Source organism: Rhodnius prolixus, unplaced genomic scaffold (assembly GCF_049639745.1).
Source record: "Rhodnius prolixus isolate KJV_2025 unplaced genomic scaffold, Rpr scaffold_18, whole genome shotgun sequence".
In the NCBI taxonomy this organism is placed as follows: Eukaryota; Metazoa; Arthropoda; class Insecta; order Hemiptera; family Reduviidae; genus Rhodnius; species Rhodnius prolixus.
The window spans coordinates 1,399,879-1,422,525 of NW_027411636.1; the positions used below are offsets into that span (position 1 = coordinate 1,399,879).

At 30.0% G+C, this 22,647-nt stretch overlaps 3 protein-coding genes and 1 long non-coding RNA gene across 7 annotated transcripts; 2 read left to right on the plus strand and 2 right to left on the minus strand.

Annotated features, from left to right (window-relative positions):
- Positions 1–818: 818 nt before the first annotated feature.
- On the plus strand, positions 819–2,937 carry Ada2a (Transcriptional adapter 2A). Its single transcript, XM_074143785.1, has 3 exons — positions 819–1,766; positions 1,842–2,152; positions 2,619–2,937. The coding sequence occupies exons 1-3, from the start codon at positions 1,065–1,067 to the stop codon at positions 2,851–2,853; spliced, it is 1,248 nt and encodes a 415-aa protein (XP_073999886.1). The 5' UTR covers positions 819–1,064; the 3' UTR covers positions 2,854–2,937.
- Positions 2,938–4,116: 1,179 nt separating this feature from the next.
- On the minus strand, positions 4,117–8,360 carry Nup50 (nuclear pore complex protein Nup50). Its single transcript, XM_074143783.1, has 5 exons — positions 7,729–8,360; positions 6,628–7,292; positions 5,618–5,758; positions 5,353–5,527; positions 4,117–4,689 (listed from the first exon to the last, which is right to left on the minus strand). The coding sequence occupies exons 1-5, from the start codon at positions 7,888–7,890 to the stop codon at positions 4,552–4,554; spliced, it is 1,281 nt and encodes a 426-aa protein (XP_073999884.1). The 5' UTR covers positions 7,891–8,360; the 3' UTR covers positions 4,117–4,551.
- A 1,020-nt stretch (positions 8,361–9,380) lies between these two features.
- Positions 9,381–19,569, plus strand: LOC141462150 (uncharacterized). 3 transcript variants are annotated; one of them, XM_074143767.1, is made up of 10 exons: positions 9,381–9,565; positions 9,748–9,780; positions 9,857–9,922; positions 11,800–12,556; positions 13,747–13,804; positions 14,552–14,622; positions 15,204–15,310; positions 16,017–16,158; positions 17,282–17,473; positions 19,234–19,569. In XM_074143767.1, the coding sequence occupies exons 1-10, from the start codon at positions 9,488–9,490 to the stop codon at positions 19,290–19,292; spliced, it is 1,563 nt and encodes a 520-aa protein (XP_073999868.1). In that variant the 5' UTR covers positions 9,381–9,487; the 3' UTR covers positions 19,293–19,569. The 3 variants fall into 3 exon arrangements, with proteins under 3 accessions (XP_073999868.1, XP_073999870.1, XP_073999869.1); XM_074143769.1 differs by having other exon boundaries at positions 17,282–17,458; XM_074143768.1 differs by having other exon boundaries at positions 16,020–16,158.
- Positions 12,985–14,204, minus strand: LOC141462166 (uncharacterized). Of its 2 annotated transcripts, none has more exons than XR_012463131.1 (2): positions 14,053–14,204; positions 12,985–13,962 (listed from the first exon to the last, which is right to left on the minus strand). It is a non-coding gene; the product is annotated as an uncharacterized lncRNA (long non-coding RNA). The 2 variants fall into 2 exon arrangements; XR_012463132.1 differs by having other exon boundaries at positions 12,985–13,972.
- Positions 19,570–22,647: the final 3,078 nt, after the last annotated feature.

A 22,647-nucleotide genomic window follows, 5' to 3' on the forward strand; every position in this document is an offset into this window, starting at 1 on the left:
GGTAATGAACTTGATTTGATCTTATCCTAATCAGCTTTTTTCTTAATTTCAACTTCTATTCCTAAAAAAAAATTCTATTTTTTAAAAGTTGTTTCATTGGGTTTTTTCAGAGTGCATTTTAAAAGTTTATTTATCCGTATAAGATGTAGTTAATGTAAATAGAATTTGAAAATCATAGATTGTGTAAACGACTAAAAAAAAAAAAAAAAAAAATTGTCTAAAATTAATAATAATAATAAATTACTTTATTGTGCATACTTTTTTTTCCAAAATATATACATTTATTTATGTAGTATTGTTTTTTTCCGTTAAAGAGTCATTATTGTTTTCCTTTACATTTTAAAAACAGTAAGTAATATTTTTTTTTAATTTAAACTTTACTTTATTTTATAAATTATAATTATATTGAACGAATAATACTAACTTCCAATATGCCTGCCCTAGATTTTTTTTTTTCTTCGTGGGAGTCTCTTACAGCCACAGTGTTGGCTGTCAATAACCATAGAATACTAAACCACCATAAATAATAAATTGAAAAATAAATAATTATTACACGGTATGCACTTCAAGCTCTTCTTTTTTTTTTTTTTTTTTTGAGTAATATTTGCATACATTTATATAGTATAATTCTCTTAATAGAGCTTTCTACTGCAGAAGAAGTCGTTATTTAGTGCTTGTTACAAAAGGAAAATTTCTTAAAATAGATATTTACTATTTTTTTAAACTTAGAAGTGAATTATTATGGTGAGATTGAATATTGGTTAGATGATAATTGAAAGCCTTGCTTGCAATATTTTAAGAAAAGTACTTTTTCCTAGTAGTAGTTTGTAACTTGTAGATAACCACAATAAAACCTTAAACATATTACCATACCATGTCAGTTTGGATGTCGGTGTCATGCAGGGGCAGAGCTGTACTATTTGAGATAGAGGTAACTGTGACTGTAAAATCTTAATTTTTAGGAAGTGGTAAAATATTGCTACAGTTTTGGTTTAGTGGCCTTTACTTGTTATCAATTCATTTTTTAAAACATATAGATAATTGTTAATGCAATTTGACCAAACATGGATTTTGAAGGTTGGTCACTTGAAGAGGATTTAAAATTAGTCAATGGTATACTTCACTGTGGCTACGGAAATTGGACGGATATCGCGGCCCGTCTCAATAATAAAAGCCCTGAGGAATGTATGAACCGATATCTGGATAAGTTCATTGTGAATCCTGATAATGATGAATTAAAGGAAGCAGTTGCACATCTTCAAGAATTAAGATGTAAACCTTCCCTATGTGCTAGTAATTGTAACTTATCGGTTGATCCTAACCAGGTAACTGTGCAGTCAGCTGTGGATTTTTTAGGAGTAGAACAGTATATCAGAGATTTGTGTAACGACAGCAATAATGAAAATGTTGATACAAATAAATCTTCAAAAAGTGATTTTATCAACGATAGTAAATTAGCTTATCAGCACAGATCAAAGCTCTTAATGGCAAATGGCATCAATTTTAATTGCTACAATCCTTTTAGAAATGAATTTGACATGGAATACGATGACAAAGCAGAAACAGTTCTTGAAACTTTGTGGGAACCACCAGATAGTTTTTCATTCAGTGCTAGTGAAGATAATTTATTGTTTGATAAACTGAAATATGCTTTGGCGGATAGCTATAATTTTCGATTAGCAGAAAGGATAAATAGAAAAAAAATTATTAGAAGTCATGGACTTGTTGATGGTCGTAAGACTTACAATATGACCCAACGTTTCGATGTAAGTTAATGACTCCTATAGTTTTTAATTTCGTTCAATTATACAATTAATCAGTTTATTTTACTAAATTTTCAGGTACCATTTGGAACCTCTTGCCTATCAAAATTGCTAGCTTTTCTGAAATTTATGGAAGGCCCAGTGTTAGATTTTCTTGTGGAGAGGTTGTATTATCAAAACGAAGTGCGATACAAATTGAATTCCTTACTTATGTACAGAAGTCTGGGTATTCGTTTTCTCAATGGTATTCACATTTATGAGAAATTGAACAAGAAAAGATTGAAGTATAAAAAAGAGATTGGTCATATAGGACCTCTACCTATTGAAACTCAAGAACCTAAACATATGAGAAGGCCTTCTGCACCTTTAACTCTACACAATTTACCAGGGTAAGAATTGTTGAAAAGTTACAAAGTTGAGCGAAAATATACAGTTTGTATAACTTAGATTTAACTGAGAGGTTAAGAGTTCTCTTAATCTACTCACCTTAATCTCTTAAGGTAAACGTGTCAATCTTAGGTGAATTTGTGTCGGACGTATCCGTTGTTAGGTTCTCTGAGCCAACAAAAGTTGGAAGAATATTAATGTTCTTTGGATTTGATGAAATTGTATGATGTAGATTTTACCATTTAGGCCATTTTTGAGACAAACCACTACTTTCCTATGGCTACTTTGTTCAGCCTAAATATTATGAATGTAAAGCAGACATTTCCGTTAAAAATTCCATATATTAAAGATTATATACAATCGCAATGCCTCCTTAAGAAAAAGTAATAATTAATAATCTGGATTATAGCAATGGTTACTTATTTATTCTAAATTAATTAATCATTAAATGTTACTATTCATTTTCAGATACCATCTTCTTGATGATGATGAAAAAATTTTATGCTCTACAGCTAGAATAGTGCCTGTGACTTATTTTAATTTTAAAAAATTGTTAATATCAGAATGTAATAAACGTGAAGGCTTGAAATTAGCACAAGCAAGACATCTGTTGAAGATTGATGTCAACAAAACTAGGAAAGTATATGATCATCTGATGTCTACTGGAGACATTTGGCCGATCAGAGAAATGAATAATAAGTAATATTTTAATGTGAATCTTATTAACTCATTAAAACTGTGATATTTAGTATTTTTATAACAATAAAAACTTGTTTTTATTACATAATTACAAATATAGTTTTTTTTTTTATTTTTACGCTTCAACTATCGAGGTCATTTCTATTTAGAATTTTAAATAATCAAAACTAATTAAATTTTATTACCTAATTACGAATCTTTCACAAGGAACTAGCTCTGAACGTTTCTCTGGACGGAGAAGGAATGTTGACTCAATTATTTGGTAAACCAGGCTATTATATAGTGATTTGGCCACTTAATACTAATTACTTGAGATTCAATTTTCAGTATTTAGTCGACATTTTATCGTTTGAGTTTATAATAATTATTAAACGAGAAAAATAAATCTTGAAATTCGGGTAATATTGAATACTATTCTTAATGAGGCTTTAGCGCACTATCCGCAGTTCGAAAAAATTGTAATATTGCATTGTCAATTAGTGCAGCACAGAAATCGTTTAAAATTTTAGGGAAGGAGATAAGGACCTAAGGCAAGGTATAGGCGTTCCCGGACTCTACCGTTTAAAGAGAAGCTGATCTTCGAACAAATGTGTCCCATTCTATCCATATCCAGGTACTTTGACTAGAAATGATACCAGAAAAAGCTATAAGACTATTAACACGCAAAAGGCTCGTAGGATTGAAGTTTGCTCAATTCTTCTAAAAAATCCAAATAATCTTTCAAACGATTGTCATGTACTAAGAAAATTAGAATATTTTAACAACACAAACATTTGAAAACAGTGGCCTGGTCTCGAATGAAAAGGTTTGCGAAAGGTAATGATTATCATGTGGTACGATTTTTAAGGGATGATGCCATTTCAAACTGGTTTCTTCCGATCAGCGAGCAGCCATCACTTCCTTGCAAGATCACCCACTTTTTAAAACATCATTTTAGAAGATAAGATGAAAGCAGATTGAATTATTTACTTTAAACAACTTTCGTGTTACCAAAAAAAGTTAAATTACTGGTTTAAAAAAAAAAAAAAAAACTGGGTAAGAATAAAGTCTAACTTTTGATACTCAATAAAGTAAAACAGCCAAAAACAATAAACATTTTGCCAATTTTTAGAAGTTCATTTGATTTTATAGAATGTAAATGAAAACTTTCAAAATAAAGACAATTTCTACATATCTATTAGCTCTAGAAAACTGTTTTAACAATTATTATTTGCAGCCATGGGGGGTTCACCATTTCTAGCTATAAAATTAAAAAAGAAAACACAAATTTTAATGGAATCATTTATAATTTGTATAATTAATACAGTATCTAAATGTACAGGTTAAATAATGTCAAAAGATTTTTTTTTTTTTCTACAACAACCATTATCAGAGACATGCATTAAAATTTCTTCAGTAGGGACGATGAACGTGAAGGGAATGTATAAGAATTATAAGTTCTCACAATTAATGCAATGGTTCTTTTTTATAATTGAGTAATTCCATGTCAGAATTACAATTTCTAAATCAATCATTGCACCACAATCTAAAATGTCTTTCTTTTAGCAATGATTCAATACTTATGAGAAGTTTATCTCTTACATAGTTACAACGTTACTCTCTTTTTTTTTAATTACTTTTTATTTCTTTTACGAAAAACATCTAAATTATTAAGATTTATGTTTTCTCTCTCTCTTTTTTTGAAATATTTAATGTAATTTGATTATTTTTTATATTTATTTATTTGTTCTAGAAGATTGTCGGCTTCCGTTTCCGTTTTCACTCTAAGTAGAACTGGAACAGGTTTCATTTTTTTACTCACTTCCAATACACACACTATCATAACGTTGTTTTTTCCAACCTAAAACCAAATTTTACAATTTATTGAATAAAAAACTAAAAATGGAGAACACATTAATTTTAATATATTACAGACCCTATTCTTCCTCAATCAAATTTGGATTGATATGAACCACATACGATGAAAAGTAAATTATTATTTACTCCTATTATTATTGTGAATGATAGATATAACTTAATGCCACAATTAATTAAACGATATACCCTTCTCGGAAGAATCATTTTTTGGCTATTTAATTTTTTTTTTTTTTTTTAATAAAACGGCCCAACCACTATCTTTAAACTTAACTATAGATTTCATTTACATACATATATAACATTATTTTAATCATTTCACCAAGAAAATTAAATTAAGAGCGCTTCTGGGAGAGCGATGAAGGACACTACCCCACAAAGTGACATTATGGTAGAATGAACGGTTTATCTAAACTGTATTACAGTAGTTAGGTGCATATTTTCATATTGTTGATTTAGAAATCAATTATTGAGTTAGAAACTTGAGAATTTAAGTAAGAGAAAGTTCTCCGATGAACATAAATTTCAAATATCTGTCAAGTTGATCAAATCCGTCATAGGAAATCCTCCTACAAATACAGATTGAAAGAATATCCAACTGTGAAACAGTGGTATTTCAAAAAAAGATAAATTCAAATTAATATCTCACCCTTTTAGAAGGAATCGAATCTTTAAGTATGATATTTAGAAGAATGTTTCCAAGATTTGTATCAGCCCTGACTATAGCTTGGTACTTAGTACCTTCTTCATCTACTGGTCTAATGTAGAGAGTGCCTACTCCATTGTCCACAAAAGTGTCCTCTTTTTTTAAAAATAGTTTTATCCTAAAAAGAAATAAAAATAGTCTAAAATAAAATGAATAAATCTAAAAAAAATTAATACATATATCGTAAAAATTCCACAATTAATAATACCTTTGGGAAAAGACAGCATCATTTTCTTTTACACGTTCAAATACATTTTTTGGTGGTTCATCTTCCTCGTTTTCATTATCCTCAGAATTCGATGTAGTCACAGATGTTGATGGCGCAAGGTTCCCACTAGAAAATGGGCTACTAAAATTAAAAGAATATTTAATTAATAAAATTTAAAAAAAAACAAAAAAGGCTACCGAACCAAAGGGTTTTTTACGACCATCTGGCGGCAATAAATAACATCTTAACACCTTCGCCAGCTTCGTTGATCTCTCAGAAGCTGCTAAAAAAAATTAGATTTGGATCAGCTGTAACACTAGCAATAAACTTGGCTCTAGATACCGAAGTCCACTTCGGCAAGGAAATATCAAACAAGTTTAAAGTATGTTATAAATAAAGTAAGATTGCTGCCTAAGATTTTATACCTTTTTTTTAGGCCTTAAATAGTATCTCTTAGCCTAAGAATAATATATCAATTTAGAAGTGTAATCAGAATCATGTGGATTAAAGAAATTCAGCTACTACAAATGATTTCTTTTTTTAAAGAATGGAGAACAGAATTTCTAGAATAATTTAAAAATCCAACAAAACCAAAGATTCTCTTAAAAGAAATTAATCGTGAGTTCAACTACAGTAATTGTTTAAAAAGCCACTTCTTCGTTTAACTTAAAAATTGCTCATCATATTTTTGTATCAGTAGTTATTCAGAGTATTTTTTTTATTATTATTTCCGTAAATATTGAATAAAACTCTTAAGAAATTAGCACTTCATAAGACTTCGAACTTAAAATTATAGCAACACATTTAATAAGTTTAGCAAATCTAAATATTACTGAAAAGACGTTAAAATTCACTCCTAAATCTAGGGGTATTCTGTGCTGAAGTTTTCTGTCAAATCTTGAAGATATTCTAAGATTAAGTAAGACTATTTTCTTATTTTTTGATTATTAATAAAAAATTAATTAATTTCAAATTATTTCTTTAATAATTGATAAATACATTTTACTCACCTTCCAAATAGTGAGGGCATTTTAGTGTCACCTGATGAACTTGATCCAACAGGCGCCGTTGTAAATATGATAGAAGTTTTATTCTCTCCCTTGGAATTTAATGAATTCGAAATCGGATTTAAGCCAGGTATTAATGATGTATTAGAGGATTCCTTAGTCAAAGTTACTAATTTTGGTTTTATAGTAGAATCTTTACTTTCATTATTCGATGTTGTAAATAGACTATTTGTAAAATATGGTTTCGAGGATGATGTTTGTAGGCTAGTCGTACTTGATACTGGTTGTTCTGTCTTTTCTTCCACTTTTTTCGTTTGTTTTTCATTTTGGATTTCTTTAAGATATTTTTCATAATCATTAAATATTGGCGTTAAAATGCATGTAGGATTTTTACCAACATGTATTTTGATCCATTCCAATACAGTTTCATTTAATCCTTTTAATTTTGAAAGATAATCATTATCCGTATTTACATTTTTCTTACTACTTTCTTGTGCATCTTCTTTTTCAGTTTGTTCAGTTTTTTGGGTAGAAATACCGTTCGTATTACTAAAAGATGAACTGTTAGCTTTAGAAAGAAAACTGAAGGTTGTCTTTACATCATTGTTTTTAGTATTTGACGTATTTCCAAAGCCAGCAAAATTTGAAAATGCTGATTTACCAGTCGCCTAAAAAATATAGAAAAAAAATTAATTATATTAACTATAATGAAAAACTTTATACTTTATACTTGATTGAACATTTTCCCTCCATATTTAAAGAAATTCGAGCAAAATTACCCAGACACATTTCTACGTTTAGTTTTGTAATTATAAAAAGTGTATTTTTCACAAATAAATCTCAACACTGTTGAAAGTTTTATTCCTTCATTTTTTCCTAACAGTATTTTTCTTGCACATTATTATTTACTTACCACTAAATTTTGTATAATTAAATATCTATCTATATAACTCGACTTTGAAGTAATATGTATTCATCTTAAAAAAACATATAGAATTCTTTAAAAGTGATTAAGTATAATTTTTCAGAAAGATTATGAAAACATATTAGAAAAAAATGAGAACAATAACTTGTCAGAACATAAAACAAGCAATATGGTCATACCGGAGATGAAGAGCTGGTAAATCTTTTGGCTGTCCTAATTACACGATTACTTAAAACCTCTGGGGATGCGATTTTCGGAGCTGTACACTCTTCTTCAGGTTCTTCTTCTTCCTGATTCCAATTGAAATAATTTAATTCACTAGTTGCTGCACGCTTAGGCATTTTTTGTTTGTTTGTGTAAACAAATGAATTAAAAAAAAAAAAAAATTATTTTCTGTAACAGGATAATTAATTAGAAGTTTGATAATATTTGTCACTATCTATAGGACTTTTCTGGTAAAATCTTGGCCATTTCTAACTTAAAAACAATTTTTAAAAAATAAATAAAAAACCCAAAAACCTTGATATAACCTAACGCAGATCACAATTCACATAGAATGCGCAACTTTCTACTCGGTTCTCTCAGTTAGATCAGCCGGTCGCCATTAGTTCGGGAACAGACAGTCAGAAACATATTTTTAACAGCGCGTAATTTGAATCTTCAAATCAATGTCTTATTTTTTTAAAAAAAAGCACACCACTTCTAAGAAAATATTTGTTTGTGGAGGAGAGAGAGTCAAGTAATAACATGTTCAGGTTTAAATAACACATTTTTTTAAAAGAAATATTTCATTAGTTTTTTAAAAGAATAAATTCATAATTTTGGCTATTCATTAAAACAATTAAGGTATCATAATTAATATTATTTTAAATTGAAAATATTTATTAGTCGTCTTTTAACGTATTATTTATTTATTTTTCTTTCAGAGTAATCAGCTCTTATTCGTTAAACTTAGATTGATTCAATGAACTCAACATAGTAAAGACTTTATACATAAATAAAGGTTCTGTAACGAGACGTTAATTTTAATAATAATAATAAACAAAATGGTTTATTAAACATAGTACTTTTTTATATTTCTAAGTATAACAGTAGTTCAACAAATATCTTTTTCAAAATTGCAAACTAAGCTTTTCCAGATTTCTTGCGTACATAGTTATCAATATTTACTTTTAATTCTTTACATCGGAGCATTACCATACAAACCACTGTTGAATTTATTACTTTATTCATTATCTTAAAATGAATTTTTGCAATAGTCATAATGGTAAAAAAACAAAATACTATATTGGTTCAAAAGAGTTTAAATTCAAAAATTACGTTAGTCACACTTACACAAGCAGTTTGAGGTATTTTTTATTTAATATTTTGAAATGTATTAAATTTATATTTGTTTTAGTTTATTAATAATTCGTAATACCCTTGGGTACAGAATATGTTTTTTTATATATATAAATAAATAATTTGAAAGTGAAATTACATAACGTTGGGGAGTCAAGTAATGTTTGCATAAAATGAAAGACATGGCCAACAATTATAAGTACTCTTGATGATATGTAACTGTAGGTTGAACATTTCATTTTCTAAATTCATCCAGATAGAACCTGATTGTATTGACGAAAAGGCTCTTAATTTTTTTTTTTTGAAGGTTTTTACATTAAGATGTTCTAAATTTCTTCTACGAAGAAAAGTTTAATCCCTTGAATCAAAATGCTCTTAATAAAAAACTGAAATAATATAAAATTTCTAAATTGTTAAAACTAGGAAATAAACAGAAATGTTAATAATTTTTAGTTTCGTATAATTCCACCATAGGGCGCAGTCTCTTATATTTGAAATACTATTGAACTTCCGCTTACTGTTTTCTGAGTTAGCTAAGAAGTGAGAACTGCTGCATAGTACGTGTTGGTACATTAGCAATATTTAACCGTGGTTACAATGGATGTGAATTCCGTAACTTACGATTTATTAAAATCTATTCATAGTGAAATGAAAATAGCGGTGCAAAATCATCAGGTAAGTTATTTAACCTTATGTTAAATTTGATTCATTGATTATATATATAGATATATATATATATACATATATGTATCCGCTTAACTAGAGATAGGAAAGGTATTAAATTTTTCCGGCATGTATAATTTATATTTCACTACTAGATTTTAAGTTTTATGGTTGATTGATGCTTTTGTTTCCAGCTTCTTGTACTTAGAAAGAAGATGTGTCCGACAGTAAGTTAATATTGTTGTAAATTATATTTTTTTTACTAGACATTATTTACTATCTTACATTGATTTACTATTACAGGATCCTGACGTTGAAAATCATATAAACGTTACGCAAGGATTAATCATTTCATTGGGCCGTTCGCAGGTAAGTTCATTCTTTGAATCACAGTTTCATCTATTTATGTAACTTTGGTAGTGATCCTTACTTTTTATCACATTTATTATGGAAACATTGAGTTCTTACATTGCATATCCTTTTATATCTCCTTCAAATAGCTATATCGATATTTACTATTAATATCATATTAAGATATTTTTAAAATCTATTGAAATGTTCTACATTGTTGCTTTATTTAATGTTCGCTTAACTTAGCTTTTTCGTTATTTGGTTATATTAGCTCCGTTTTGATTGCTTTGCGGTAATTACTAATAATCGTGTATATTTCAAAAGTGTCAGGATGCTTTCCCAAAAGGTGATCAATTAAAAATCGCATTTCATGAAGTAAGAGGTAAAACCACCGCCAACATTGCTTCCATTAATCAGTTAATTCAATATTAACGCAATTACTCTAATACTTCCCGTAATATTGGATTTGCGAAATAAATAACATTGTATTAGCAGTCTTGTTCTATATAACAGCTCACGTAAGTTTGCTTCCGCATGATATCGCAGTTTTAAAAGTAGCTCACTGTTTAAGTTGCAGGACTTGACGGTAGAATACTTAGCTAAGACTTTCCTCTAATATCTTGCCTTGAAGTTGTTAAAAAAATTATAGTTTACAAAATGTTTAAAACTAAGAACTTTAGGTACTTATTTTATGTATATGGGTCATTATTTATAGGCGATTAATGTGTAGGCTCTAATTTACTTCTAATTTTACAAAAATAAATTAAAATAATCCGAACTGGTTCCGAGGACCACGTGATTTGATCTGCAAATAGGTTCTGGCTACCTTGTTCACTGCCAAATCACTCTCACCTTAAATTATTTATTCCTCTATGTTTTTTTTTGCTTGGTGCTCATTTTTTTACTTAACTTAGATTTGTACACATTTTGAAAGTGATGATAAACTCGAAATTTACAGCAGCTTGCAAGATTACGATGGCTCACATAAGATGTAGCTTTGTTGATGTCCCTATTTGTAAGAATGATAATAAGATTTGGTCCGAAATTTAGCTTAAGTATTATTTTACAATCAACTAAGGCTGATTTTTTCGAGTTTTTATTAGTTAACAACTTAAAATTTTTACTGGAAAAACGTATTTTTGCCCTGAACAGCATGGTTTCAAGGTAGTGATATTAGTAATAGCAATTAAAACCAGCCATGGCTGATTGATTGTAAACTAATACTTAAGCTAAATTTCGGACCAAATCTTATTGTCATTCTTAAAAATAGAGACATGAATAAAGCTACATCTTATGTGAGCCATGGTAGATCTTGCAAGCTGCTGTAAATTTGAGTTTATAATCACTTTTAGAATGTGTACAAATCTAAAAAAAAATGAGCTCCAAGCAAAAAAAAAACATAGAGGAATAAATAATTTAAGGTGAGAGTGATTTGGCAGTGAACAAGGTAGCCAGAACCTATTTGCAGATCAAATAGTTGTAAGTATCCTGCTGTATTTCAAGGTAGTGCCCTAAATTCATTTAAAGGTGGAAAATAATGGATATTATTTACACTGACTTCAGAAATGCGTTTGGCGAAGTCAGCCATTGAAGATTGTAGTCATATTGAACTGCTGTGGATTTACAGATAATTCACTATTAAGATTTAGAAGTTATCTGGCTAATAGAAAGCAGATAGTAATTATAAAAAAAATCTCTGTCCAATTTTTATACCCATTTAGGTCCTCGTTTTAAAATATATGATTGCCACCGAAACCCATACATCTATGGATAGCTGGTGTGAAATCATTTGTCAGATTTTACATGCTTTCAATGGCAGCAACCTGAGATTTTTCAGTTTAGGCATAGTTTATCATTTGAATAGTAAATCTAAACATTTGTGCTATATGTTGTAGGCTGAACTGCTAACGCAGCTTCGAAAGGAACCATGCTTTACTGAATTAAAACAACGCCTGTTGAATTCGCCAACCTTTTTACCTAAAGGTGTACCATATCCATATCCATCAAAACTTGTCCCAATGTTGAGATATAATGGCGCTAATGTTGGAAATAATATTGAAAAAGAGAAGAAAATTGGATTTATCAAATATAATAGAAAAGAGGCTATTATACAAATTCCAAAAGGTATACAACAATCATTGTTGAAAATTAAAGGTGGCAAAACACCAAATAAAAAAGATTTAGAAGGTCAACAAATTATTGATGGTACAAAAATTAAATTAGTCTATAATAATAATAATAATAATAGTAACAATAAAAAACATGATGAACAATCAATTTTGAAAAATCCACAAAAAAAGCAAATGTCTGTATTAAAATCGAAAAATGATAAAGGAAAAGAAGCTACAACAAATAATAGTGACGATAATAATGAAAAATATATTAATGAAAAATCTGATTGTTTAAGTCCTCCAGATGAAAATAGTCAAACTAAATCTGATTTATCTGCTACCAGCCCTAGTTCAACTACTAATGGTGATAATAAAGTAATAAAAACAAGTCCAAGTCGAAGTAGCAGTCACTCTGATGAATCTGAAGTGAACGACCTAGAAAGGAGTATCATGAGTAGAAAAATTAAACTAGTGAAGAAATATGACACCAGATTTCTTAGAAAGAAAAAATATAGTGCTTTGCTTCCTACTGGTATAAAAAGTGAGTACCAATTGTTTTTTTTTTTTACCTTCCTCAGTTTTATTTTCAAATTTTTGTCCATGTTTATTTTAGCTCCATGAATGAGTGTGAGGGTAGCTATTCTCTATATTTGTTTCATGGATTTCTATCCATTTTTCGAACCTGGATTCTTTGATCGAGGTGAAAAACCAATTACTATTCAGCCCATTATATGATTCATTTCCTCGCGTTTGCAGGGCTTCAAAAGTACGAAAATACATTATGGGTAATGTGTTTTTTTTTTTTTAATATTGCGACTTTAAACGCTACCATTTTCAAATGTGTTACAAATACATAACTTAAACTTAACATTAAAGCATTCAAAATTAATTTTAGGAATTGAAATGGAGTAATTTATTTAACAGTCTTACTGATTTATTGTTAGGAAAAGTTTAAAATAAAACAAACAATAATCCCAAACGTCATGGTGTTTACCCACATTTTATTTACCTAATAATCATAATACTTGTTTACCTAACAAATTTTACTTTTTAATAACATTCAATATTTTGTGGGATAAAATCTGTTTGGTTTTACTTTAATGTTGAATAGTGAAGAATGTAAAGAGATTCTATCGTCAAAAAAGAAAACTTAACTCTAGTTGTGAATGGTTTGAGTTCACCTCAAACCAATGGTTTCACCTCGATTGGAAAGGAACATCTGCTGAATCCCGGCTAAACATTGCATTCCATTGTTGCAAATTAAATTCAATCTCGACACTTTTAGAAGTTAAATCAAATTTGGGGAAAAAGTACAATTTTCAGAGATAGTCTGTTGAGTTTTTTTTTTTCTTAAATGTGCTGAGATTGTTTCATTAAAGGAATTTTTCACGGTTGAAGAGCAGAAAATCCCGTCTACTGTTGCAAAGATTCTACACTTTGCTCAGCAGCTTGAGAAAGACGAACTCTCTGTAATCTTTGGAAATGAAATTCAGATATTGAAAAATCTTTGAATATGTAATTAATGTTCAACTTGCTTTGTTAAAGAATTTCCGTAATAGTGTAAAAGAGAGATGTAGATTTACCTTTGTTAATCAAGAAACTGTTGTAACTGTTTTCCATCGACTAGTTACTTAATTGAAGCAAAGTAACCTTATGATATTGATCTTAACAGTTTTTAAGTTTATTTATTTTGGTTACTAATCCCCTACTGACTTGTCTATTTTCTTCTAGAGTCCACATTGAAGACAGACGTTGAGAATAAGGATAAAGTAGATGGTGATTCTTCTGGGTGAGTATAATTTGTTTAACTTATTAACAAAAAAAAAACATTAAGTTCAATTAATGGGAAACCACAGGATAGAGTACTAGGTCCTGGTGGGCTAACGTTACATTTCCTCTTCCTCTTTGAAGTCTCCATAGTTTTTGTACAATGAATGGCTGGGTCACCTAAGGCAGACTATAACTTTAATTGATCAAAATTTTCACATTTACCTTATAGAGAACTCATGTCATAAAAGGAGGATAACTTCAAAATACCATTTCTATAAAATTTTGCTGTTTCAATGCCTAAAAAACTGGGAAATGTGAACTGTGTTTGATTATCCAAAACTGTATTTCTCATCAGGCCTTTCAAAGATAAGAACAATTGAATTCATATCCACAAATTTAACCAAACCTACTACTTAAAGGTTACAATTCATTTTTAATTTTGGATAACCATACGCGAGGTAAAAACCGTGAGAAAATAATATAAAACGTGACACTTTTTTGTAAGTTATAAGTCGAGATTTAATTAAAAGTGGAAATTTATAAATTTTCAACCCTTTAGGATTACTGCTCTGCTATAGTGAATATTTTGACCATTTAAGTATTACAATAAATAAAATTTCTGCCTTTATTTTAATGGAGTATATCGACTAAACTGTGTTTTTTCTAAAACATTGAGAAAGTTATATATTTTCTTAGACAAAATATCAGTCAATAATGTTTATAGTGTAAAAAAGAGTTGTAATTGAAATTTATTTCTCATCTTTAGAAGCGAAGCTAATGAAGTAAAACCATTAAGGCCAGAAGATCTTGGTCAGGAATTGTTTTTAAGTTACTTTGGTAAGTTTTTTTCATTTAATTTCTTTCATTTATTTTGTGTTAAGGGTCTAGGATAAAAGTTAGTCCTTAACAATTTCCTTAATATCACCGCAAATTGCCCAACTCTGCACTAAAACCTCGTGTCATTTGATCCTGAAATACTTCATACAGAGAATTGCTTTTCTTTTATTGCATAGTTTCGTCCATTAATCCTGTTCACGGGGTATTTTGACGTCTTTACGTACGTAGGAGATTTCATTTTGTTCAAATATATCTTTTTGAATATCCTAAGAGAAACTTTCTTAAGTCTTTTATTCCAGTTCTCAAGATAATGTTTACATAAATAAGTTTTTGTGTTTCTTATTGCAAATTAAGAGAACTTGTTCGACTATAAAACATACTTTTTATTCTTACAGCATACTTGATTATATGTTTAAAGTAGTTGTAGTAACTTTCTATGAATTGTGAATTGATACATCCTTGTAAGAAACAGTAATAATACAACTGAATAATACTAGGAAGTTTCATTTCAATTGAAATTTCTTGATATTTTTTTGCAGTGTCAGCTATAGATTGTTTTGTAACTGTGTGTCTATTTTCAGGACTAGTTAGCAAAGCAAAAGGTGACGTACTTAAAAGAAAACGATGTGAACGTAAAAGACGAAGCGTTGCTGGACAGAGTAGTTTGTACAGCGATTATTATCAACCGGTCAGTATAGATTTCTGGATCATTTTAGTTTTTATAAATATGGCGGGGCCATTTCTTGGGCAACTAGGTGTCCCGGTACTTGAGCTTAAGAGGAGTTTATGTTGGTTATTTTGTATTTTATACATATTTTATATCTAATGTATTAGCGTTAAACAAATGGAAGTTGTTGGATTTGACAATAAACAAATGTGAATTTGGATCTAACACTGAAATTAAATAAAACGATATTGACATTTAAGAAGAAATTAAAAATATTGTCACCTCTTTATTGCTAGAAATTTTTAAAAATGCTCAATTAGAATGTTTCATATCCTTGCTGCGGAAAGTCTCAATAAACTTGCAAACTATGTTATTCTTTTTAATAATCTTTACAACTCAGTTTAGATTAGAGATTTATTCTTATTATCTAATTATTGAACAAAAATATATTTTGGAACGTGAAGGATGTTTTCTTTAGAAAGCCTTCATCTTGGTCTTCACATTAGATAAGTTCAGGTTATAATAGCTTGGTACAGATTTTACTTAGTCAGTTTACAGCTGTATTTATAAGTTATTATCGTTTCCTTGAATAAGATGACTTGTTCGTCAGCTGACTCGAGGCCTTATCTCTTTTTCCCTTTAACTAACAATGTCATCATGTTTATATTGAGTGGAGTAGTTGATTATACCCCTTTATAATCGTAAATAATTGTTGTTTTTTTTTTAGCAGTCTAAACGCAGTTATGCTAAAAAGGCTCCAAGTAGTACTCCGACCTCGCCTACAAATCAAGTGATCGTGGAAACTGCAGCCGTAGAATTAGACGATGAGGATGAAAAACCTAAATATTGTACGGTGTGCAGTGAAACTGGTTAGTGGTTAATCAGCAGTTGTTATTCTTGTATTAACCTTTCTTCAGAATATTTATTCTAAGACAAACTTCCGAATGGAATCCAAGGTCTGTTCTTTCCAATTTTCTTAAATATCCTTTCCAGTTCTAGTTGACTTCTATTTTTTCCTTGTCAATAAGTATTTTGTTTCAATATAGAGGAGATATTCCTACTATTTTCGGAAAAATTCTGGAAAAAGAAATACCCCTCAAAAAACTTCGAAACTAAAACTGATTAGTATGTATGTCTAGTTAGACACAACTTTAAAGATACTCGTTTTTTTTTTATTATTAAATTGCAAATAAAAAAAACAGTTCATTAAAAGGGTTCCCTAAATAATATCGCTTATTTTAACCATCGTATCACGCATGTTTATTTTATTCCTGACCGGTTTTGGATTTTTATACATCATCTGAGTTTAATAATGTAGAGAATTTGATTTCAACCAGGTTTACATCTCGCTCCACCTTTCGTGACTCTAAATAATCGAAATTTTCTTTAAACTCAGTATTTTCATGTAGTAGCTTTATTTCCAAATTTTGTTACGGTTTTTTTATTGCTGCTAATAAAAAGAAGTATTGCAATCTTGTAAAATATTCAGTTTTCACTGGTTCAATAGAAATATCCGTTTAAAAATATTACTGAAATGTATAGCAGTACTCGTATTTAATATTCGTACATGTATGTATCTACTTTGTGCTAAGTGCAAAAAAAATAGTTGGAGACGTTTTCATGAAAATGAAAACAAGTTCATTGAAAAATGTTATTGAAATTTCTTCATATTATAAATTTTGACAAAAAAAAATTTGATTCTCATTGGTGTAGTAAATGTTGTAAAGTTAATTTCGCATTGAAATGATCAATAATATAAAGAGGCTAGGATAATATCACTAAGCTTAGAACGTCCTGGATTCAGTAAACGTCACCGAGTTTTATAACGAAAGTGAAAAGGTTTTTCTAAAACTATTTTATTAAAGTGATCGAGATTGTAAGATTTTGATCAAAAACTATTGTGGAAGACTTACTTAAAATTTAACTTAACAAGTTTTAATCCTTTGTAGATCATTTTTTTGTTAATATAAATACTATCAACTTTTTTTCTAGGTGTAATGGAATCATGTCAGTCATGTAGTGGGACTTATCACGAAAAATGCAAGCCAAATATAAGTAACGGATGTCCAAATTGTAGTCTTCAAGCAACTGATATAAATAGCATTGTTGGAGCGAACTTCTTTGGATCGCCTTCTAGTTATGAAATCATCAAGAGATATTCAGTTACCGGTATTGATGCTAGTGGTAATTATTATTATGGAGGCTTTTATTTGTTTTGTTTGTCGCTAAATCATACTAAAGGCTCGAAAAGTCCACAGCTGATTTTCTGAATAACTTTGCTCTGTAATTTTTATCTTGTGCCACCTAATCACCTACTTTCGGTGGACCAACCTCGACATCTTCCAATCATATAAGTCGGGATACGATCATATACACGACTTGCTTCACACGATTTCTTTTGGTAGCCAGTCATCAGCTCCATTTGATCATCAACTCTTTTTTGGTCAGGGTTTCAGGGAATTAGAATCAGATGAGATTTTAGAAGTCGCTTACAGCTGTCATACTGCTCATTAAGTCTATAATGTTATTTTAAATCAGTTACCTGAGCTCCTGAGCCAGTAATAGATCAGAGGGGCCAATTTTGACGGTGTCGTGGCCATTCCCCAATTGGCATAGCTAAACATTGTAGTTCTTAATATCCTCATCGCCACGTCTCTGAGTAGCCTATTCAGAAGTATTCTTAGAATCTTTCACAATGTATTTACAAAATGGATGGCTCTGAGGCGTTACAGAAAATTGGGTCCAAGCATTTCTTCGATGAATCATGTAGCGAGTCATATTACAGGAGTGCTTAAAGTACTGCTTCTTTACTAGCAGCTGCAAAATCCTTAGATTTGTGCTACTAAATGTGAGTTTGGCTTACTCACAGGCGTAACGCTGACACAATTTCACTTACTCGAACTCAAACTTATTGTTTGCATTACAATCGCTTTTTTTTTTGTTTTGTGGTTTGTTTATGTATTTCTGTTTATTCCGTACCGCACATGTTAAACCTCTGATCCTACAGCTTCCCCAGGAATTCCGATGTAAAAAAAAAATTGCCTAGGTATGGAAATTCTTAGAAAACAAGTTGTTGTAGTTAGGGCCTACTCACCCTTACCCTCTAATACCTATCCTAAATATTTTGTAAAATGTTCTCCCATTTTAAAGGGCAACAAATTCTAGGTTGGATTATATTCATTATATAGTATATTATATACTCTCCAGCTTCTAGAGCTCAGGCTCCTCCCCATCACTCCTGTCTTGTTCAGAGAATGAGAACCAAACCTTCCAATTAAGGGAACCAGCTGTTTTTGGGGGAGTTCAGGAAGAAAGAGGAGATAAAATGAGGTAGTCAGGTATAACCACTCTTGGCTATCCTCTATGCAGCGTCTATCCTGATATTCCAAAAATAGCACTCCAAATTAAGAAGTCGGGAGAATTGTAGGAGAATTGGCAGAGTTTGAAAAACCCCAGGTTGCAAAATCTGGTTACAAAACCAGTCTCTGAAAACCCCTCTCCAATGTCCCTAGGTAGGATGTATCCGTTTCAATTTCTGTTTACTACCCAGCCTCTTTAGGAAAGCCCTTTTTAAGAAAGTGAAAGAGAGCCTGCAGATGAGGATAACCTTTCCCTGGTGGTCTTTCTTCCCCCTGCAAAAAGTAAATACACATATCATCTGCTTAACTATGCAGACTTTTTGGAGAAGACAAATGCCCCTTCCATTTCTTAGGTTAGGCATGAATGGCTTCTTACTGAGAGAGTGCTTGGTGCCTCCGGAGGCTGTGCACTCGATACCGTCATCCTGTGCATTCCATTCTTTAAACTAAATGAAATAAAAAAAAAAAAAAACGCAGACTTTTATTACATCCAATTTTTTTTAGAGAGATCGCCATTTTAATCATATTCTAACATAATTAGTATTAGTTTCACTGATAAACTTAAATGTGTTCTTTCCTCCACAGAAACAAATCTTGAAGACAAAGGACAAAAGCCGACTGAATCGAAGGAAATAATGGTGTGATAAAGAATAGTTTGATACATTCAAAAAAAGAACTGTCGCGAAGGTTCCTATTTAAATGACATTCTGAATTTTTTAAGGTGCTCTAAGACTGCATTTGTAAATGATAGTGAAAATAAATCTACATCTTTTTTTTTGTTTTAATTACTTTAAATTAGTTAAATCGTATTTAATCAAGCAATTGTTCGTTGTATTATTGTTATTATAACATAATATTTACGCCTGTAGATACATATGTCTGTAAATAATTGTAAAATATATTTAAAATTCAATTTCCGTAGATATGGTGTTTTTCTGCATGGTTCTGTAATTTTTGTTTTTTGTTTTCCATTCGTCAGACAGATAAATTTTTCTTTTACTTTCTGTGTTGACACGCTTGTTTTTTCTTGTTGCTTGCATTTTTCGGAGATTGGGATCTCTAATTTTGATTTCCTTTGTTCAAAGCTCGGTTACAGGCTTAATCACAGGAGAAACAGAACAGGCCCACTAAACTGGACTTAACAAGTTTTTTTCCCCTTAAGTACGTAAAAATGGTGTTTACAAATTGATCTGCGTATATGACTGCTTAGCATAACTCCAATTGTTGCAATGCCACTTGTGGTATAAAGTTTCCCATATAAAAAGTCAGCCATTCAGAAGTGCCTCCTTAATATTTCTATTTTTCAATTTTTGAAGGATTTCTCGTAAATGGCTCCATTTTACATCAATTTCCTGTACTTCCATCAAAGATTTTTTTTTTTAAAACTTTGAACATTTCCCTTATATAAGACTATCGTGATTTGCAGACATTGTGTCAATTATTATTTTTCTTAATGCCTTGTAATTTTTAAGATTTTAAAAATCTAGTTTCGGCCACTCTCGTAAGATAGTCATACCTTCTCAGTCAGTTCTTTCTTCGGCTAACTTTATGTCCAGATTTGCTCGGATCTTTCTGTTTTGAACAGTCCCTTAGCAGGAAGTAGCTCTCATTTCTCCTTTCTCTCACTTTCTATGGCTGCTGTGATGTCACGAAGAGCCAATATAGACTAAGAGCTGGGTTTCCAGTGTGAAATTCTTACTACCTAAATTTTGGCCGATGTAGGATAGACTCTTGGGCATTACATTTGATAAGGGACATGCACTTTGATCCACTAGCGGAAACTTGACCCTCCTCCAGTGGATAAATCATGCAAATACTTTTGGCTTTCAGGTTGCCAGCCTTTTCTCTTCCAATACGTAATTTTTATTCTCAATGAAGTACTTTTAAAAGCTGTCAAGTCCTTTCATTAACCCTCTAGCCCCTAAACTTAAATGTTAAGCCCCAATCCACTCCTCAACGCCCAGATATGCTCATAAATCAAATTTTCCTTGAAAAATGTTACAATAAAAAAAAAATCATAACTTTTGAGCAATAAGTATGCCATGTCTCTGCAAATCGAAAAATCGGTTCAGTGAAATACTTTTGGTTGACCGAAAAAGTTTGACTACCTGATGTTTTTTATTAGCAAAACAAAACTTATTAAGTAGTCAAGAAATCTCAAAACGAATATTGAAGATGAAAACTCTAAATTAAGTACCTGCTAAAATGCAATAATGTTTGCTCTGCTTAGATAAAATAGAAATGTTTTATTAAAAAAAAAAAATCACATTTTAAACCAAACTTCTAATTGAATGAATTCGAATAACCTTTTTTTAAAAAATCTTCAACAACCATATTAACTATTTTTAATTGTTCTAATATGTAAAAGTAATTTAATTCAAAAATTGTAAAACTCTCTCAAGCCTAAGTTCAATAGAATACCTTGAATACTTATGGAAATTTATTAAAATCGCTTCTAGAAAGTAAATTTGTCCACTAAACAAGTGTACGTCACAACAGATATTCAAATTAAATGTATAAATGTGAAAGCATTGTAAAATAATAAACAGCTTTGAAGGTTACCTAACAGTGAACTTCAGTAATATGGAACATAATGTGATAACCATAAATATACGAAATATTCATAAATTTTATATAGCTAAAGAAAAATACTGTGTAAACAAATTTAAGAATGGAACTTTTTTTTAGCTAATTTGTGTTTTGGAGTAATAATTTGCTACTGTTTAAACAGTACGGCGAGATAACAAGGTTGTTGTTTTCTAACATTTGAGATAAATTAAAACTGGTATTGCAAAGAGTTAAATTAATTTTTTTTTTTTGTTTTTTTGTTTTTGATTGCTTTATAAATATGTTTTAAAAGAGAGATAAAACCCTAAACAGTTTACAATTTTATTAATTTTTTTCAAAGATTAAGTATTCGGATTTTCCTGGTTATATTTGCAGTATCAATTAAAATCCCACGTTTCATTAAAGCTATTACTAATTTAGAGTATTTTCTTCGTAGAATTTTATTGAGAATGAGGATGATTCCCAGGTAGAAACTAAATCTTAAATTTTGAAAAAAAATAGTGGTTTTTTTTTTCGTTTTTTTTGAAGGGATTCACTCGCAGGTAAAGGAGTCACCAGTCTGATAAACTCTCCACCTACAAGCTGAGTCTTGTAGTGTTCTGTTTGTCATCTAGGAACATAGGTAATTTGAGAAGGTAGACAGGACTACTAAGTTAAGCTTTCTTCTAAAGTGTTCCTGGGGATCTAACAGTTAAAAACTTGGATAGGATTCCAGGAAGAAAATCAGAGGAAACAGCTGGTAAAATCGAGGAAGTATGAAGTGTAAAAATCGAAGTTTCGTGAGTTTGTTTTTTTTAATTAACTGCAAAACTTCTGGAGGCTTTTCTCCAAATTGTTTTGTAACTAAATGCAGATATATAAACCAATGAGTTTTATTTTAGACATTCGTCTGTAAATTTTTGGAAAATTAAAATTCAGTTAAATTTTCAAAGGAATTAATAGATTTTTTAATTTACATTTAGCAGGCGTACTTTTTGGAAAAACTTAAGCCAGTCACACCTCTAGTTACAATAACTTGACCGCACATATCGGTGTACTGACATAGAATAACTTTAGTTCTTTTAGATTTGATGTTTACTCAAAAGACATAATGATGACTTTAAAAAAAAAAAAAAAAAAAAAAAAAATACTATTCATTTATAAGACCTCATTAATGCACATTTGTTGCAAAATTAATTTTAAAATTTGATATAAATTGCAATACATTCTACTGATATTGGGAAAAAGTTGTAAATGACATTTGAGTGAATAATGAAATAAAACACTGTGACTACTGCAAAGTATTGAATTCCCTTTCAACAGCTACAAAAAACTTCTATTACTCATTTTACATGTGATATTTCAAGGAAATGATTATTACAAAGGAAGATTACCGGTTACTTTGCCAGCAAGTCGAAAGAATTCTAGTATAGTAAGGCGTGATGACCTTTC

Bases quoted from the DNA above. Each gene is read 5' to 3' on its own strand.
- Ada2a (XM_074143785.1), top strand. From the start codon at position 1,065: ATGGATTTTGAAGGTTGGTCACTTGAAGAGGATTTAAAATTAGTCAAT. The intron at 1,767-1,841 runs GTAAGTTAATGA...CTAAATTTTCAG, and splicing joins ATATGACCCAACGTTTCGAT to GTACCATTTGGAACCTCTTG. The intron at 2,153-2,618 runs GTAAGAATTGTT...ATTCATTTTCAG, and splicing joins ACTCTACACAATTTACCAGG to ATACCATCTTCTTGATGATG.
- Nup50 (XM_074143783.1), bottom strand. From the start codon at position 7,890: ATGCCTAAGCGTGCAGCAACTAGTGAATTAAATTATTTCAATTGGAAT. The intron at 7,293-7,728 runs GTATGACCATAT...TATATTTTTTAG, and splicing joins TTACCAGCTCTTCATCTCCG to GCGACTGGTAAATCAGCATT. The intron at 5,759-6,627 runs GTGAGTAAAATG...TTTTAATTTTAG, and splicing joins ATGCCCTCACTATTTGGAAG to TAGCCCATTTTCTAGTGGGA.
- LOC141462150 (XM_074143767.1), top strand. From the start codon at position 9,488: ATGGATGTGAATTCCGTAACTTACGATTTATTAAAATCTATTCATAGT. The intron at 13,805-14,551 runs GTGAGTATAATT...TCTCATCTTTAG, and splicing joins GTAGATGGTGATTCTTCTGG to AAGCGAAGCTAATGAAGTAA. The intron at 16,159-17,281 runs GTTAGTGGTTAA...CTTTTTTTCTAG, and splicing joins TACGGTGTGCAGTGAAACTG to GTGTAATGGAATCATGTCAG.